The following is a 19706-nucleotide window of genomic DNA, read 5'->3' as shown; positions in this document are numbered from 1 at the left end:
TAAGAGGGGTACTTTTCCCAAGAACCCAGTTTTGATTCCTAGAACCCACATGGTAACTCACAACTGGCTGTGACTTCCACGTTCAGGAGATCCAACAACACCTCTAGCCTCTGATGGCACTGCACATAGTGATACATAGGCATACTTGAGACAAAACACCCTCCCCCCAAAAAAAGTTTTTCACCTCAAAACTGATTTTCAACCAACCACAAACTTAAATAGTGACTTCATAAAACTATACAAATAGAAATACCTAGAACTTTACAATTTTTTTTAAACTAAGATATAAGGGCTTTGTTGTTGATTGCTTGTTTCTGAAAATGATATAGTTCAGAAACTAGAGAAATGACTAAGTGGTTAAGAGAACCTGTCCCTGTGGTTGAGATCCTGGCTTCAATTCTCAGTCCCACATGCAGCTCACAATCATCCATAACCTCCCACTGGGGGATCCAACAGGCACACATGTGCTGTATACATGTATAAAGGCAAAACATTCGTACATGTAAAATAAAAAAATATTGTACAAGTAAAATAAATCTAAAAGAATATTTTTTTTAAAAAATTGATAGATTTCAGATCACTAAATTTTAAGAACAAAGTCTTAAAATTACTTCAGGGCATATGAAGTAATTTAAGGTTAATTTAAAATATAAAAGTTTAAGTAAAAGATTCTTCAGGTATTTTATAAATTGGATAAAAAGTTCCCTGAGTGGTCAGCCTATGACTATTTCATTTATTACTGTGTCTTAGAAATGAGATGTATAGTAAGTACTCAAGAATAAACTTGCCACAGTTACTTCCTGAAAGACTGAATTTACCACATGGAGTAACCAATTTTTTCTATTATTTTAAATTTAATTTAAATTATTAAATTATTTTAAATATTAAACAATTAAATTAAATTGTTCTTATGAACAAAGACAAAACTCAAAAACACCTGAGGTCTTGCCGGGCAATGGTAATATATACAGCTTTGATTCCAGCATTCAGGAGGCAGAGGCAAGCAGATCTGAGTTTGACAGAGGAGTTCCAAGACAGACAATATGACAGAGATAACCTGTCTCAAAAACCCAAAACCAACCAAACAAAAAGTCTGAGGTCTTAGGGCTAGAAAGACAGCTAAGTGGTTAGGAGCCCTGGCTGCTTTTCCAGGATCTGGTTCAATTCCAGCACCCACAGGTGGCTCACAACTATCTGTAATTCACACATGTAGACAGCAAAACATAATCCATACCAAGTTTCTGAATCTGAAGATTCATAATAAATCAGAACCACCAGAACTATAGATGGGAATATCAGACAACTATGTTTAATATATTTTAGAAGATAAAGATAGTACCAAAACTGGAGTGAAGGAACAAAAAACAAGAGGAAAAAAAAGAAAAAGGGAAAAAAAAAAAACATTACAAGAAAGAATTCAGGGGCTAGCAATATCAAAATGCTTGAACTACAAGCCTGAGACACGATCCTTGGAGCCGATGGTGAAAGAAGAGGAAAGCCGAAGACTCTCTTCTGACTTCTACACGCACATGCCCTCAATCACACACACACAGAGTAAAGTAAAATCTTACAAAAACTTAGGAACTTTCCAAGATGAAAGGACAAACTAAAATTGATTCATTAGCAAACCAGACCTATCTTTAGAGATTCCAAGTATTTGAAAAAAGCAAAGCCTTTGAAAAATAGAACAGAGCAATAGTTACAAAAATGAGAATGTGGTGCAATTTCTGAACTAACAAAATAGGAAAGAAAAATATGCTCTTTTCAAAATGTCTGGGCTTACTTCTAGCTCCTCACTCACTAGACAACCTAAAGAAGCAACTTTCTAAATCAGTTTTCTCAGAGGTAAACAAAATATTTAACACAGCTATCATGACAAATGAAATCCAAATATATACTTAGTACAGTACTCAAGAAATGATATCTACCGGCAATCTAGAAAATAAAATGAAAAAAATTAACCTACAAGGTGCAATTAGACAGTACTGAGGACCGACCAGGAGATCATCCCCTTGGTCAATGGCTTCCCTTCCAAATGTACAAAAAAGGAGCACACTGCCCTGCCGCTCTGGTCAGCTGGTTACACCTAGCAAAAAAGATACCCAAGATCTCCTTCCTGCTCTTTTTTCACACTCTGACTCCACTCAACCCTCCAAACCCTCCTAAATGTGTAAACCAGTGAGAATGCCTATGGTCCTGACCCTCCTGTTCCTTGTCTTGGGTTCTGCGTTGTGAGATATCATACTTACTTTTCATTAGTTTTTCTGATAGTTCTCTCAATGGAGAAGAGCAACTGTTTCTACTGGCTATGGCAAGTCTGGAAGAGGATTCTTGGGAGTCTGTGGAAATCTGATGAGTTCCTGTTCTGGCCACTTCACGATGGAAAGAAGGGGCACTGTGGCATTCCTGGGGAAGCAGCAAGTGATTCTGAGTGTTCTTAGTTCTACTACTCAGGTCAGTTCCTTCTGATTGAGTCACAAGCACTGGGGCCGAGCCAGAATCTCCCAACCTCCTGTCAAGAGACTCAGCTACAAAAGACGCTGTAGTTTCATGTTTTTTAGATGGAGAGACAGGCTCAGCCAGTGAACTCTGTTTCACTGTGTTTAGACTGTGTGCTCTTATTCGGGACCAAGTTGTAGAGTGAAAACTTTCAGCTTCTAACCAAAATTTCACCAGGTGCTCCATTCTCCGAAGTTCCATAAACTGAAGGAAATATGGAAGGACAACAGTGTCACGCAAGACTTGTTCAAGGGTCTTTGAAAGACTGGATTTGGTCTCTTGAGTCTGATAATCCAGACAGGATCTGCCTAAACGACAGAAGGAAATGAATCAGCCATTTGGTAACAATTTTCTATCTAAACATAGTCTACCAGGATTTCTAACAGTGGAATCAGACAGTACTTCCAAACTACTTTTCAAAACAGTCTTCATTTACACCGTTTACAACAAGGAGTAGCCATTTTCCTCAGCCCCACTTGATGTTCAAATTAGCAAACTATAAATATATTTTAATATTTTAACTCACTATTTTGCTTTGTATCTCCTACTAAAGTGTGTGTGTGTGTGTGTGTGTGTGTGTGTGTGTGCAATCTTATTAAGTGTCAAATGTATCTCTCCAGTACCCTGCTCACTATTCTACTGGACTAGCCTTATATTTACATGAATACTATTTCATTACACTTGTAGTGTTTTTTTTTTTTTAATTTATCTTTTCAAAGTCTCTTCCAATCACATAGTTCAGTATCCTAAGACTGGAATCTCACGTGTGAGTCTGTACTTGATTAGGAGATAGCAAGGAGTGGTGATCACTTACCTAGGTCTCCAAAATGAGCAGCCTCCATGTGACTTGGCTGTTTCTTAAGCGTTGCTGTCCTGCTACTTGAAAAGGAGTCCATGTTGGCAGAAATGGCATTGATTGCAACATGACTTGGTCCTGCAGCTTCCAGCAAGGCATGATTTTTAGTGCTTTTTTGTGGGGAATGTACGGCTATTGAAGCTATATGTTTTGAAAAAAAATATTTCAAGTTATACACTATTTGATTACCTAAACTCATGGGCAGGCTTTAAGAAAACCTAAAAAATTAAAATTTTTAACACTTAAGCAATACTCAAAAACTAGTTAAAGTGCTAAAGAGATAGCCTAGTGGCTGCTTTTCCAAAACACCCCGGGCTCAAGCCCAGCACCCCCATGGAAACTTGCAAACATCTGCAACTCCAGTCCAGGGTTCTAGTGCCCCTTTCTGGCCTCTGTGGGGAATAGACACACATATGATGCACAGACGCATGTTGCACACAGACATACAAGCAGACCGAACATCAATACACATTAAATAAATAAAATAAGCCAGGCTGTTTGGCACATGCCTTTAATCCCAGCAAGTGGGAGGCAGAGGCAGGTGACATTCCATGACTGACAGAGCTTCACAGCCCGTCTCCAAAAAATAATAGTTAGACGATATCAAGCCTCAGCAAAATGGAACAAAGATACTCTATCATTTAGAACTCTTAAAATACTGCACCAAAATACAATTTAGAAAGATTGTTCTCTGGAAACTTTGATTAAAAGAACCAAAGGTAGAGCCGGGCAGTGATGGCGCACGCCTTTAACCCCAGCACTTGGGAAGAGACAGAGGCAGGTGGATTTCTGAGTTCAAGGCCAGCCTGGTCTACAGAGTGAGTTCCAGGACAGCCAGGGCTACACAGACAAACCCTGTCTCAAAAAACCAAAAAAAAAAAAAAAAAAAAAAAAAAAAAAAAAAAAAAAAGCAAAGGCAAGCTGAGTTTGGTGCTAGACAACTGCAATTCCAGCAGGGAACCAGGAAGCCAAGTCAGGTTCCAGGTTAATCTGGGCAACAAGGCAGAACTTGTCTCCTCAGAGTAAAGTATAAAAATTTAGAAAGCATTCTGAAATGTGGACCTTTTCAATTTCTTAATCTTTGCTTGCTTCTCAAAACTGAAATTTAGAATAAATTCATAAGAGAAAAAAAATCTAGAAAAATGTTCATCACAATACTTTTCCTCTTTAACTGAACAACAAAGTCTCTCCATGTAGTAAAAGACACTGATGACTAAAGTTCAAGCTACTTAAAAGTAAATGCTCTCAGGTAGGGCACAGTGCTCCATGCCTTTAATCCCTTAACTTACAATTCAGTTACCTTTGTTTTCTATTTCATGTTAAATTAAAGGGGGTAAAACCATTTTAGCAAGTTTATAAACAAAAATAGTTTTGCTTTTTATGTTATATTTTGAGACATGGTCTAATTATGTAGGCCAGGTTATCCTCAAGCTCCTAATCTTCCTGCTTCAACCTCCAAAATTATAAGGATTACAGATATTATTTTAAAAAATATATACTAGGGTGTGTGTGTACATGATACATGCGTATGAGTATACATGCCACAATGAACACATGGAGAGCAGGAAACAACTTCTCTCCTCCACCTTTATGTATGTTCCAGGAGATCAAACCCAGGGTCCCTAGGCTTGCATGGCAATCATGCTTAGCCACTGAACCATCTCATCATCCCTGGCTAGTTTTCTTATACAGATAATAGCAACACTGAAAATTCTATGTGAATGTCTCCTTTCTAATTATATATTAATTAGATGTCCATGATAACAAAATTGCTATGAATCCATTTGTGTAGTACTTTTTCTTAGAGAGTGAGAGGAGGTAGTGTATCAGTTAGCACTCAATGCTCTTGGAGAAGACTAGGGTTCTATTCCCAGCACCCACAAGGTGGCCTCATAACCACTGTAACCCCAGTTCCATGCTCTCCTCTGGCCTATACATACATGGTGTGCACATATGCATACAGGGAAAACACAAGGCTTTCCTCTCCCTTCACTACTCTACTAGAACTCATGCCTCATAGCCATCGGTTCCTTCCTCACAGTCTCTTTAGTTGGTCTCGATGATACTATACTCCCCAATTTCCCTTGAATTAGTCCTTCTCATTCTAAAACCCATCTCTTAATTGTCCACTATCAGGAATGGTCTGCTTCCCCGACTCCTCTTCCAAAGAATGTTCTATGATGCTTTCTTCTCTAACGTACATTTATTCTCAAACCTTCAGTTATTACTAGAGCAAGTTTTCAAACTTTAAACTATAAGCTCTTCTCCTTGCCCCAAATAAACTTAGTAAAAAATCAGATCTAATTAGATCTACCACTTCAATCAAAGCAGAATAACTAACTTAGCCCTTTATTGTTCCTTTGGCATCAGCTCCTAAGGAAAACCTCTGGAGCATCTGGAGAAGCCCTGGTCTGATTGCTTACCTGTCCTTTAGTCTGGACTCTGCTCTTACATCTCTTCTTATTTATTGCTGGGGATTCCTTCTCTGGCTTTGCCACCTGAAGCCGTATTTGTCCTAGTATAAAAGTTATCACCTCTCCTAAATCAATTCTTTCTAATTTCCCTGTCCGTTCAAATCTACCAGACTATATATAAAGCTCAAGAGCACCGTCTTATTTTTTCCACTATCTCAGTATCTTTTTCTTTGTTTACTTTTTTATTTATTTTCAAGACTAAACTCTTCTTCTAAAGTACAAAAGAATTTGAGTCTCCATCTTAGAATTCTTCCAAACTACCCTTTTGAAAAAACTATATAGCATTAGTATCCTGCTCAAAGGCCTACAGTGACTCCCCATTTTCTCTAGGTCAACTTTCTTTTCTGTTTTTGGACTTTTTTGTTTGTTTTTCTGCTTTGTTTTGTCTTTTGGCATAACTCTTTTCAGTTTATTGCATGAAAGAGTTACATTAGTATGAGTTAAAACTCATGGTCCCCAAATGGAGAGTCTATACAAAATAGTTCTACTCATTGTAAGGAAATCCTCACTTAGCTTCAGAGAGCCACAGCACTTAAAATCCTCAAACCTTCAGGAAATAATCCTTAGCTGGTCCAATCTCTAATAGAAACTGGTATGTGTTCTATAGCTGACTTGCTTCTCTATATTCTGGGTGCTTAACTACAGTACAATGGTAACAAAGGCAAATCTCTTCTCAAATATCTCTAGCTTCTTTTTATCATAATTATGAGCAATCCCTGGAACAGTAGTAGTAAAGGACTTCTAGCCAGTTGAATTCTTACATGGATATGTAATCCTCAGTCACCTTTATTTGAAAGTTCTAGATAGCAGGCATTTGATACAATTCCTTCTCCTCAGTGGAAATGGCCTGCTAAAGGCAACAGCAAGAGAAGAGGGTGTGGGTGAGGGGTGGGGGTGGACAGACTGGGAGCATCAGGAATCTATGGGGGTGGAGAGAAAAGCAACTGGGTTTTGGCAACGACTCCGTGACTAGGGCCTCTTTTCTTTTCTGGTCTTTATGGTTCTATACAACATCATTTCAATCTTTCTGTAAAAATTTTCCTTTACTTATCTGAAGGACCCTCTGACTGACTGACATACATACATACATACATACATACATACATACATACATTTTTTTTTCAAAAGAATTTAAAGACTGGCAAGGATAAAAACAAAACAAAACAAACAAAAAACCGCAAACTAAACCAATCTCTTTCATTCAAATCCTCTTAATTCTTCAGTGTTTATATAGGCTATAACACTTCCATGAAGTATTCCCTAAAGTTTGCTGACCTCAAATTTTCTGGACTACTTGCAATCCTTCACTTCAGCTTACTATGTTAACACTAGGCAGCAATCTCTACCTAGAACACCCATGACAGATCAGGCAATCTGCTGCTTTGTCTATGGGGTTTTACTTGTTTGGGTCTCTTTGAACAATTCTTCAATACTGCTATTTCCTCCATTTTTAGAGGTAGAGGCAAATACAGAGAAAAGGTAATTATAATTACTCTGTGCTAGATCTATGAACTTGGAAAGAGTCATTTCAATAGGCAGGATTCCAACCTAGGTCACCTAGAGTCATACCTCTAGTTAAAACCTCAGACCCTAGAATTACTATGTGTGAAAACATGGAAATGAATGACTCAAAAGCACTTCCCACAATATACCACAACTAAACATATAATTCCCTAGCTTGGTTCTGTGAGGCAAGCCAGAAAGGTAGCAAGTCCTTACATCCATGTCCCTCATGTCTGAGATCTAATCAATAACAAAAACTCAATTAATTTACCTCTTGGACTTTCAATTCTGTCTCATCTCTTTATTCCCATCACTAGTTTGGGCCACCTGTAAAATTATCTGGCAAATTTTGTTCTCCCCTACCAATCTATGAACTCAATAAAAACAATATCCAAGTTTTTCACAGACTTGTTACAGCCAACTTTTTAAAAGTTTTTAAAAGTTACAGCCGACCTTTTAAATACCAAGAATTAAAAAGTGCTCTATGAATGGGGGCCACTTACTATTTTTGGTTCATTTGCTGGTGTACATTTAAGTAGGTCCTGTTAATCAGACTACAACTTCACATTTATCCTTACATATGTCTGTGTATGCATGTGTGTGCACATGTTCATGCATGCAAACAAGTACAGGTGCATCCGTGGCAGGAGTGTTTATGGAAATAAGAGGATAACCTCCATGATCAGTTCTCTCCTGCCACGAGCAGTTTTGCCCACTGAGTCTCTCAAGGGCCCTTCTTGAAGGGCTGGTTCTTGTAATGTTTCTATTATTATCCTAAGGTCAAGTGCTTACCTGCTAAGCAGAAATTATGTGATCTCACTAGCAGATTATGAGCATGAAAATTATTTTACTTTATATATTATTTGGCAAATTATTATTTTTCAGACATAACTTATTTACTTGTTTTTTCTGAGACATGGCCTCACTATGTAGCCTGAGCCATAGCTACTTGCTATGTAGGCCAGGTTGACCTCAAACTTAGAGATTTGCCTGCCTGTCTCCTAGTGCTAGCACTTTGCATGCTTCATCTTAGCCATCTAGTATGAAGTTTTTAAATCTCAATTTTAATTTAGAGAATTCGGAACTCACTGGGAAACAAAATGAAGCCAATTTCCTCACTATACAAAATGAAGAATCTAAAGAAAATTCCAAAACTTTCCAAAGTCAGCCTACTAGTGTTAGTTCTGTGTGAAGACTGCAGTTCTGATTTTAGCTATGTTAGACAATGAATTTTGTACGTGCTGGCTATGGAAACAACTTTCCATTGTAAATTTTCATTTCAATCTCAGTATAATAGACATTGAATAAAAAAATCCAGCAGAGATTAAAAAAAAAAAAAGCATACTTAAACCCATAAATAAGAACAGTGTGTTAATATCCACAATGTTCACAATGTACTGGGACTAAGCTTCAATGAAGGCCATTGGTCCTAAGTAATACAGGGAAAACTATACTCATCCACATTTCTGAATAGATAGAAAACCAGCCTTGTAAATAGGATTCTCTCTAGCTGTCACAACTCAGTGTCTGTTTTATTGAACAACTAATGACTGTTAGGGAACAATCAAATGTATGATTTATAAAGAAAAACTGGTAAACTTTAGAGCAACCAGCAAATGCTCAGTAAAAGCCTGTTAGAATATAACTAAAGAGAAAAATAAATCACAATTATAAATAATAGTAATAATAATAATAATGGAGAATGATTACTGTCATCGAAAAAGAAGATAAAAATTAGAACATTCATACCCACAGGTCCATCACTGTGAATACAAAGGAGAATCACTCACCTTTAATGGATTTGACATCTAAGGTCTTCTCTTGCTCTTTACCTTTCACTAGAACACAAAAGGGCATCATGACCAACTTATGCAATAAAAGAGATCCATTCTATATATTGTCAACATCAGAGACACTTGAATCTAATAGAATGAGTATTCTGAGTTTTAGAACAATAAACCATATGTGCCCTGGGGGTGGGCCAGTTCTTAGAAAAGAATTCTTTGAGAAAGTAACCTCTGAATAGCAATCGATCAAAACCTCTAGAAGGGCTCTTAAATAGCCAACCTCCAAAATGTCTATATTCAAGTTCTGCCTTTTGCTACTTATCAGTCGGGTAATCATGGATAAGTTATTTAATTTCACTGAACATTAATTCCCTTAAGTAGTAAAATTAGGTAATTTATAAAACTCACTTAGAGGATTGCTGACGAAAAGTGAAATACTTGCAAAAGGCATTTGAAATAAATTTAGGGTAAATTTTAATACCACGAGTCACCCACTATGCTGCCTACAAGCACAGTAAAGAAAAAGACTTCTTTGGTTATATATAGCATCTTACTTCTTTTGTATGCCCTCCCTAGCTTTGGGTACAAACATCCCAAACTTACAACCTCAACTCCTAAGCCTAAGGTCTAACAGGTTGTCTCTAAAATGATTACATAATCTTTCCTTTATTACACAAAACAGTGAAAAATTCTATAGCAGATAAGCTCACAACAGCAAGCAAGAAAGCTGCAATGCTGCTCTAGGCAAGTGTGGATTCTATTCTAAGACCTGACATGAGATTATTTTACATCTCCTTTACTTTCCTTGTGTTTGTCTTAAACATTAAATTTCCCTGAATTCATCTTGAGAGGCTTATCAAAGTAAGAAATCTCAGAATGTGTCCATGTCTCCATGTTCTGAAATACTATTAATGCTGAAAAGCCAGCAGCAAAAAATAGCTGGCTCTCAAGTATCTCCCTAAAGTCAACCCATCAACAACCCAAATCCCCAGTGTGCTCAACTCTCCTAGACCAGAAAAGTGCCCCTGCCTTCAGCAAATCTACTTCCAAGCATGTAGGCATCAACCTGAGAAAGATAAAGTGGTTGCTGCCACTAGGCACTGCTGTCAGGAATGTGTGACCAGTCAGTATCTGTCAGGAATCCTCTTGCCTTATCCTTCCAAGTGCTTGAATAGCAAGAATGTACCACCCACCACCCCATAGTGCCTATGTCTCTTCTGATATAAGGAGATGGTGCTCTGGAGAGGATGAAATCACAAGATTATCACTTGTCTTTTTAAATATTACGATGTCATAATGGTCCTTATTTTTATTTTCACATAGAACTAGCCTATAAAAATTAGCCCTGACTTTTTTTTTTTTTTTTTTTTTTTTTTTTTTTTTTTTTTTTTTTTTTTTTTTTTTTTGACTGGGTTTCTCTGTGTAGACCCTGGCAGCCCTGGAACTTACTCTGTAGACCAGCCTGCCTCGGCCTCCCGAGTGCTAGGATTAAAGGCATGCACCAATTTTTAATCACCCTTTCTGTTTCTGTCATGTCATTTATTCTTAGGTGTGGATCGCAGAGGTTCCAGTCCATTCATGCTGTTGCTTGTGAAAAGGTAAACCATAGGGGCAGGAAAGTGGCAGAGACCAGGGCCCAGCGCGTTCTAATATCACCTGTGTAGTTTTAACTCCCAACTTTACACCTTCAGCTTTGCACCTTATTCAAAACCAGACTGGTGCAGCTAACTGTTGGTCTACTTTTTATCTCTGACAGGTTTGTTTAAATTATCTAAAATTTAACTACAAACTTGGTCCATGAAGACCTATCATCAGATTTTTAGTATTTACTTTCTCAGGGTAAAACTTCAGTCCACCCTTCAACTTGTCTTTCTTTTCTACTCTGTATCCCATCAGTCAGCAGGTCTATTAAGGTCTATCCCAGTATACAACCTAAATTCAGCCACATGTCACCACTCTTGACAGTCAACGCTGGTGGAGGTAATCACCTCTGATTAGGCTGGTGTCTACAGAAGTCCCTTGAGATGTCACTTGAATTTCAGCTTAGATGTCAAGAGGAAACTGATTTTATGCAGATGGAAAAAGCACTATTTTGCTATCACCTTGCTTATGAAGTAATTGGTTATAACTATCTGGAAAAAAAATCCACCTCTCCTACCTTTTATTCTATATCTGTATCTCTAGACATCTATAGCTATATTAAAGGTTCACACTTATTCTGAAAAAGGCCAGAATATAAATATTTTCAAAAAATGTTTTAAAATTACGTATTTTATATATATATGAGTGTTCTATTAGCATGCATGCTTCCATGACAGAAGAGGGCATCACACCCCATTATAGATGGTTGTGAGCCACCATGTGGTTGTTGGGAATTGCACTCAGGACCTCTGGAAGAGCGGCCAGTGCTCTTTAGCTCTGAGCCATCTCTCAGTGGTTAAAAACACTGACTACTCTTCAAGAAGAGCTAGGTTTGATTTCTAGCACCCGCATGGTGGCTAACAAATGACTGGAACTCCAGTTATAGGTGATCAATGCTCTCTTCTGGCCTCCAAGGGCACAGCATTTACACAGTGCATTAACATACTACTTACAGGCAAAACATTCAGACACTATTTTTTTAATCTCAACATTTTATTTTACTTGATACACATGTGGAGATCAGAATGTGAGTCCTTTCTCCTTTCACTATGATAAGTTCCAGGGACTGAATTCAAGTTGTCAGACTTGCCCAACAAGCACTCTGACCTGCTGAGCCATTCCGCTAGTCCCAAATTGTAACTACTTTAAGTTCTGCTGACCTCAAAGGTCTCTGTTTACACTATCAAAAATGCAGACATGTCTGTGTTACAATAACACCTTGTTTCAAAAGCTGGTAGTGCACTGGACTGTTGAGATGGCCTAGTGGGGTCAAGAGCATGTGCTGCTCTTTCAGAGGACCCATGTCTACAGTTCGAGATGACCCAACTTCCTCTTCTGACCTCCTAGGGCACTAGGCACAAACAAAGCACACATACATATATGTAAGCAAAACACTCATATACATATATAAATCTAAAAACAAAATAAAATACTGGTGGAGTAAGAGATTTGATGAATGGACTGTATCTTGTCTCTGAAATGGAGAAATAAATCCCAAGAACTAGAGAGATGGCTTAATCCTTAAAGTGCTTGCTATATAAACTTGATCTTCAGAACCCACATTAAGTTGAAAGAACTGACTCCACAGAGTCAGTATCTAAGTCTTTTGAGATATGCTCTTTGTAATCTGTTATGAGTTTTGTCTTTTTTTATTTTTTTTAATTTTCAGATTCTAACATCCTTAGATTTCCTTACATATCCAGTTATACCTGTACCCCTTATACACAAAATAAAAATCTCCAAGTAGAGAGGAGCACAGTATGTGAATAAAACAAAACTTGAAATGACTTAAGAGGGAAAAAACCCAAATCTGTTCTTAGGGTAGAGACTTTAAAGTATTTAAGGAAAGAAGGCTAAACAGACGGCTCAGGAGGTACGAGCACACACTCCTGCCTGTCCCGGGCTGCACACCTTTAATCCTAGCACTCTGGCAGAGGTAGCTAGGTCTCTGAGTTCCAGGCTAGCTTGATCTATAGAACAAGTTCCAGAACACCCTGGACTACACAGAGAAACCCTGTCTCAAAAAAAAACAAAAAAAAAAAACAAGCACATACTACGCTTATATCGGATCCGAGTTTGGATCCCATGCTCATATAACTCTAGCTCCAGATCTGACACACTCTTCTAAACTCAGAGTGCCTACACACACACACACACACACTCACTTTTAAAGAATTTTAAAAACAAATTCCTAGAAGGAAAGAGTTCCATCCTAAATGCAGTCTCTGAGTGTCCTAGAGTGGGTTGAAATTACTTCACGTATTTGCTGCTCTTCTGTGGGTCCAGCAAATGAAGGCAGGGTCTTTGAAGAGCCCTTGAAAGTTGTGATCACCACACTGAAGAAGGCATTCCCCTTTCTGTTTGTGTCTTCTGGGTGTCAGCACCATGGTCTATTCCAGCTGGTTGGAAGCACTGTGCCAAGTGGTTAGGTGTGATAGTTTATGTTTTGGGTGCTATTATCTTGGCTTCCCAGTGTGGAACTGTGTTTACCAATAACATTTCAAAAGAGAAAGCTGGCAGCAGTTTAAAAAAAAAAAAAACAGCACAGATGAGAATAGAAAAGGTAGGGTAATTGTTCTAACCACTCTGTTTTTGTTATCTTAGCCTGATGATCGGTATTCTTGCATAACTGCATAGGAAGATACCTACTTAAATGATCATCAACACCAATATTTGCAAGTAAAAACTAAGAAATAAATTTATTAATAGGAAGATGGATAAACAGAAATATAAGGAATTAAGTCATTACAATAACTTCCAAGTACCCACATAGCAGCTCACAACAATCTTTAACTCCAGTTCTGGAGAATCAGATGCCCTCTTCTGCCCTCCTTGGGCAAAGGCACACACATGGTGTACATACATGCACAAGCCACACACCCATACACATAAAATAAAATTCAAAAGGCGGTGCTAATTCCTATGGAATATTTCTGTGTGAAAGTAGAATAAAATGACAGAGATCTAAGAGAAGCTATTCTTAAAGATGAACGTGAATCTTGTCATTCCATCTGTTCCAGGGTATGTATACAGAAGAGACAGACAGGGCAAGCTATGTTACATTCCTGTAATCCTTGTACTCAGAAGACTGAGACAGGATTGCTGTACTTTTAAGGCTAGTAATGACTACATATCAAAATACTGATTTGAAAATTCAAAAAAAAATTAAAAAAGGACAAAACATGACAATAGATTACAAAAGACTCAAGACTTAGATACAAAAGAAAAACTTAACACAATAGACAGGTAAACTGAGGAAACACTAAGGTAATTCTTACTATTGTTTCCATTTTGTTGTAGTGTGTGTTTTGCCTATATCTACACATGTGCATGCCTAGTGTCCAAGGAGGCCAGAGAAGGGTAGGGGATTCCCTGGACTTGGAGTTACAGATGGTTCTAAGGGGCCATGTAGGTTCTGGGAACTAAACCCAGGTCCTGTGTAAGAACAACATAAGTTCTTACACAGTTCTTAAGGGCTGAGCCATCTCCAGCCCTCTTTTCCTGATTTTAGATTTGCCATTTCAATTGAGATGTGATAAACCTCTATCAAGAATGAAAAATAAACTGATGAAGATCTTTATAAGACTGTTTTCAGAAGTCAGGTGTGTTGTGATACATGCCTATAATCCAAATACCAAAATACAAGGCTCCCTGATCTCATCAGTAAATGCTAAAGCCGGGACTACAAAGCCAGACTCTCTCCACTCCCAACCCCCGAAAAAGGTTGTTTCTAACTTCTCTTGCACATTCAGTCTCCAGGACTCATCTGGAACAATCATTTTGTTTTTATTAAGTACATTTATTTATTTTGTGGGAGTGGATGTACCACAGTATATGTGAAGGTCAGAGGACAACTTAATGGAATTATTCTTTCCCTCCACCACTGTGGGTCCTGGGGCTCTAACTCTAGGCTAGATGTTAGGCTCCACAGCAAGGGTCTTTACCTGTTGAGCCATTTGGCTCTAGAATGAGCTTTCTAAGCAAATAACCAGATGACTGTTTTTTATTGTAAGGTCACCTCTCTTCAAAAAGTTTTATAATATATTCTCTCTGTGTTTGGAATAAAACTCTCGATAATGCGGTGTTTGCCCACCTGCCTCTCTCTATGCCTCTCAGTCAGAGCAGCCGCCTTGCCTTCCTAAAGGGCACCAGCTCCGTATTGCCGGTACCTGCAGTATCTTTCCTGATGGCTCTACAGTCACAGCCTACTAGCTTTATGTTTCAAGGCTGCATACTGAGCTCCCCCTCTAACATCCAACCAAAATAGGCTTTCCTTCATAAATTACTCTTTCACTAGACATCATTCGTTTTTAAGTATATACACACAGGGGGTTTTTTGGCCTATTTCTTGTCTGCCCACAGCATCAATGACTTCATAGGTACAGAGGCTATGTCCATATGACTGTTCCATGACACCCTAAGACAGTGTCTGGCAGACTGGACACTTGATAGCGTGTGTTAAATAAACAGACAACAGTCTACTGTGCAACTTGAAATTAGTCCCATACTTAGAATGCATTTTCCCCCTTAAAAAATAAGCACCTCAACACTGTCAAACTAGATACAGTTAATAATTCCAGAGATATTAAGATACTTTACTGAACCAGTTTCATTCATTCCTCACCTAGCATCAACAGTTTCAGTCCTATGAGGCCTTTAGGAATCACCTGATTCTCAGCTGGGAAAAAAGTGGGTTAACTGGCTGTTTCAGGTTACAGAGTTTATGAAGAAGCTATCATGTGAATACAAGTCTGACTTAGTGTTATGTTTTCTTCCAAAAAAATAAAAATACAAAAAGGTCTTCTCTGAAGCACCACCTCCATCTGAAGAGATCTGATCAATTTGTGTATGTATATTTAATGAAATACAACAACCCTTTCGGGATCAAAAATCACCTTGCCTCTACTTTAAAACTAAGTAAGCTTTTACAACTGAACATCAGAAAACATCAGAAATCTAAGTAGTTCATTTATAATAGCAGCAACGGTTCCAATAATTAGTAAAGTTGCTAAATCATCAAAAGCAGTAGTCTTCCGAATACGGAACTTCAGTAGTAAGAAATTTTATTTTAGGAATAACAGTGGGCTCCCTTCCGCCCTCCACCCCCGTCTCCAAAAGAGGAAACTAGAAAATAGCGCTAGTTGAAGAAATAAGTTTCACGTGGTTTGACGTATAAGCCCCCCAATATTCGGAAAAGTCAAGACTTCCTATAAGTAAAGAAATTTCCTTGATCTTGAACCACAGTGCGCGCGTGCACACAAGACAACACACACACATAAACCTCTGGAAACCAAACACACCAGAAAAACCTTTCTTTAGCAAACAGGTGTTAATTTCTACGGGTTTAAGCAAGCACTTTCGGCCCAAAGCGATAATCCCCCTCGACCTCACATGAGGAGGCCACTTTCTCCCCTGCGGAGTCCGGGGCAGCACACTGCATCGCGGGTGAAGGCGCGGAGGCCAAGCGGCTCACCGAGAGCCTCGCGGCCGCCCTGACAAAACCCTTGCAGGTTTGCCGCCCCAGCGCTGCCCGAGGCCCGGCTCGCCCCCCGCCGGCGACCCCTCGGCTACCTTTCCGCCGGAAGAAGGACATGGCGGGGCCCGGGTCCGGGCGGAGGGCGCGGGGGGAGTGTCGCGGGGAGGGCCCGGCTCCCCTCATTCAGCAGCTGGCCGGGACTTCCGGGTCCGCAGGAGCCGCTGCACTAGTCCGAAAACAGCCCCTTCTTCCGGGTGTGGGCGCTGCCGCCTCCTCGGGATGCCCGAGGAGCTGCTGCCGCCATGTTATCAACAAGACACCCGCTTAGAGTTCCGGTCCGTCCGCGCGCGGGGCTTCACGGGAGGCCCCGGCCCCGCCCCCTCCTGCGCCCCTCCTCCCGCGGGGCTGGGGCGCGCGCCCGCCCAGCCCACGTGACCCGGCGTCCTGGAGTCTGTGAGCTCTTCCTGCTGGAGGCTCCGGGTGAGGGTGTCTCTTTGGAGATCCTCCTCTTCGGAAAGCCGGGCCAGCACTGCCACACAGCTTTTTCGCGAAGTCTTGCTAAATGCCGCAGGCTGATTGGCAGCTTTGCCCTGCCAGGTCCCCGAGGGATGCAGGCGAGCCAGCAGGACGAGGAATCGAGAGCAGTAATCTGCTCTTATGTAGCTCCCGAAGCTTCGTCCCTCAAAGTGACCTCGGAAGGGAGAAAAAGAGTAGTAGGCTTATTTTCATATCAAATCCCTACAGATGCTCAAAAGAGAAAGAGCCAGCAACCTGATCCTCGATAGGGAACCATTTTTTCCGTTCTTATTCGAATGTCATCTTCCTATATATCTTCTGGCTTCCTTAAAGCTTACCTACCTTTAGCTCCCTGGATGTATGATCACTATAGCTGCAGCTCCTGTCAAAAGCGAACCAGGAACTCATGACGCACACAATTGCTGATTTTTTTTTTTTTTTTTTTTTTTTTGGATCAGTGAAGTCTACATGAGACAGAAGGAGAAACTAGTCCAGAAGAGGCAACTTGCCTGGTTATTCGGTGTTAAAACGGGAACTAAAGCCTGGAGTCTTAATCACATTTTTAGAGCAGGTTAATAAGTTTGCTAGTTTTGTTTTCAGGCCTGTTTGTTAAAGCATGAGAAACCACCATAGCTAAATTTCTTTAAAAACAGCATGCACAGATACCATACTAAACCCTCCAGATAAGTAACAGTCCTTAAACTTGCTCTTGGTATGGAGGAAACTAGGTACATTTCCCCCCCCCCCCCAAGGTTATAGCTAACAAGAAGTGAAGCCATGGTTTCAAGGTCAAACTCTTCCAAGTAAAAACCATTTCTAGGAACACTGAGCAGGAGCAGGAAAGGAGAGCAGGGCTGTGGTTGTCCCATGGGAGGTAATGGTGAGGAGAGTCAGGGTTGCAGGGACCTGAGGTGCACTTGGAAATGAATATTACACTCTAGGCGTACCCCCAACCCTATTCACACCCACTGCCCAGCCTTGAACACTGTTCTGGTGATGAAAGCCTTTAATGCACTTGGAAGGCAGAAAGAAGTAGATCAGTGAGTTGCAGACCGGCTTGATTTACTTAGGGAATTTTAGGCCATGGTGAGACTTTGTCTCGAAAAGATAAAAACAAAACAAGGCCCTGGGGGAATGGCTTAGCAATTAGAGCACAGACAACACTTGCAAAGGGTCCACAGCATCTACTCTGTTCTTAGGGAGAATGGGTGGTGTTTATATTATTCTTTTTCCTTTCTCTTCTGGAGTTCCAATCTTGGCAAAAACTGTTTTGCATTTGTTAACTATTGGTTAACTACTGGTTAGCTGATGAAGGCAGGAGGAACACCAGACAGATGAGTGAGAAAAATCCCTTGAATGAGTGAAATACCAGTGGGGTTGAAGGGAGAGCTCTGGTTCCATTAGGACTTCTTGACTCCTTATTCATTCTTTCAGGCTAAATAAACATAGATCAGTATTGAGGAAGTATTTCAATTCAATTTCCCATGCAGTTGATACTTTGAGTTCCTCCTACCAGAAATTCTGGGGTTGCTTTTATTCACTGTAAGAAATAGATTGTTACAATCTATTTATAGATAAGCAGAAGGCCCCTAGCTGGTGGCTGGTGCTGGCTTACAGGTAGTCTGCTGCCTTACTGCTCATGGTCAGAAAAGGGAGTGGGGGCATACTTTCTCAAGTCCCAAACTATTCATTAGATAAGGCTTTGTGTCCTAAACCAGTAACATGGGAAAATTGGGAAGAGGGCAAGTTCCAGCCAATGGACACAAGGATAGGGACTTAGACAGAACTTAAAACCTCTCCAGAGGAGGGGACCTTAAACATCACGCTGCCTTGTACCAAAGCATTGCACCAGCAATTTTTGCCTTCTCTTTTTGCCGGCATCCTTTTCTGCAGAATTGTATATTTAAAAACTGCTTCATTTTGTTAGTTCCTTGAATAAATTGTATTATTTCCACTATCTCTCAGACAGCTAGACATAGCAGTCAGCTAATCATAATCATTATTTACTAAGAACTTGTGATGTACTCTCTATGTTCCTAGCACTTTACAATTTAGACTTCACTTAGCTGGGCAGTGGTGGCACACACCTTTAATTCCAGCACTTGGGAGGTAGAGGCAGGCAGATTTCTGAGTTCGAGGCCAGCCTGGTCTACAGAGTGAGTTCCAGGACTGCCAGGGCTATACAGACAAACCCTGTCTCAAAAAACAAACAAACAAACAAACAAACAAAAAAAGACTTCACTTAATCCTTCACACATACACCCCACCACCACCCCACAAGAGACCCTGCCATCATTATGTCTTGTTTATAGAAGATGGTCTGGATTTCTTTGTAATGACTTGGGAACTCAACAGTAATAAGAGTTAGAGAAAGGAAGGAAGGAAGGAGAGTTGTTGATGAAGCTGTGACTCCCACGTCAGGAAGTCTTACTGTAGTTATAACCACTCCAGACAACTTGTACCTGCTTTGGAAGACCCCACCCTGGGCAAGATATGCTCAGAACTGTAGAACTCAAAAGCAGTAGATGAGGAAGACACCCGATGCCCTGTTCTGGCTTCTGCGCCACACACAAGTTTATTTGTAGGTGACCAAACAAATCAGTTAAAAATAAAGTTAAAACTCAAAGGTTGGATAAGTCCCAAGATAGTTCTGTCAACATTTGCTCTATTGTGTCACATGACAATTATGCACTCTTGCTCCTGAACACACAAAACATGATGCACACAGATCACCAATAAATGATGCCTGAAACCTCTTAGATTGGAGTTAAGACTACTGTATATTATGAATTGCAGTGTCCTTTATTGTACTGATCAAGTTTTCTGATGCTATAGAAACACAATGTTCTCACTGTGGAATACAAAATGTTCACTATTTCCTACCACCATGCCATAGCATAGAAATATCAAATTAGTGTATCTTTGGATTGCAATGTGTTAGAACATTTGATTTT

General features: G+C 39.8%; 1 protein-coding gene across 1 annotated transcript in view; it reads right to left on the bottom strand.

Annotated features, from left to right (window-relative positions):
• The window catches only part of Akap10 (A-kinase anchoring protein 10), a 60163-nt gene extending 43578 nt beyond the window's left edge, over window positions 1-16585 (bottom strand). The window contains exons 1-4 of the mRNA XM_034505587.2: window positions 16332-16585; window positions 9123-9170; window positions 3314-3496; window positions 2250-2807 (exon numbers count right to left, since the gene is read on the bottom strand). Of these exons, the coding sequence (XP_034361478.1) occupies window positions 2250-2807; window positions 3314-3496; window positions 9123-9170; window positions 16332-16419 (877 nt within the window). The 5' untranslated portion in view covers window positions 16420-16585. The remainder of the gene's footprint in view (window positions 1-2249; window positions 2808-3313; window positions 3497-9122; window positions 9171-16331) is intronic.
• Between the last annotated feature and the right edge of the window lie 3121 nt (window positions 16586-19706).

This window comes from Arvicanthis niloticus, chromosome 6 (genome assembly GCF_011762505.2).
Source record: "Arvicanthis niloticus isolate mArvNil1 chromosome 6, mArvNil1.pat.X, whole genome shotgun sequence".
NCBI lineage: Eukaryota > Metazoa > Chordata > Mammalia > Rodentia > Muridae > Arvicanthis > Arvicanthis niloticus.
The sequence above is the reverse complement of the archived record's forward strand: the minus strand, read 5'-3'. Positions and strand labels throughout refer to the sequence as shown.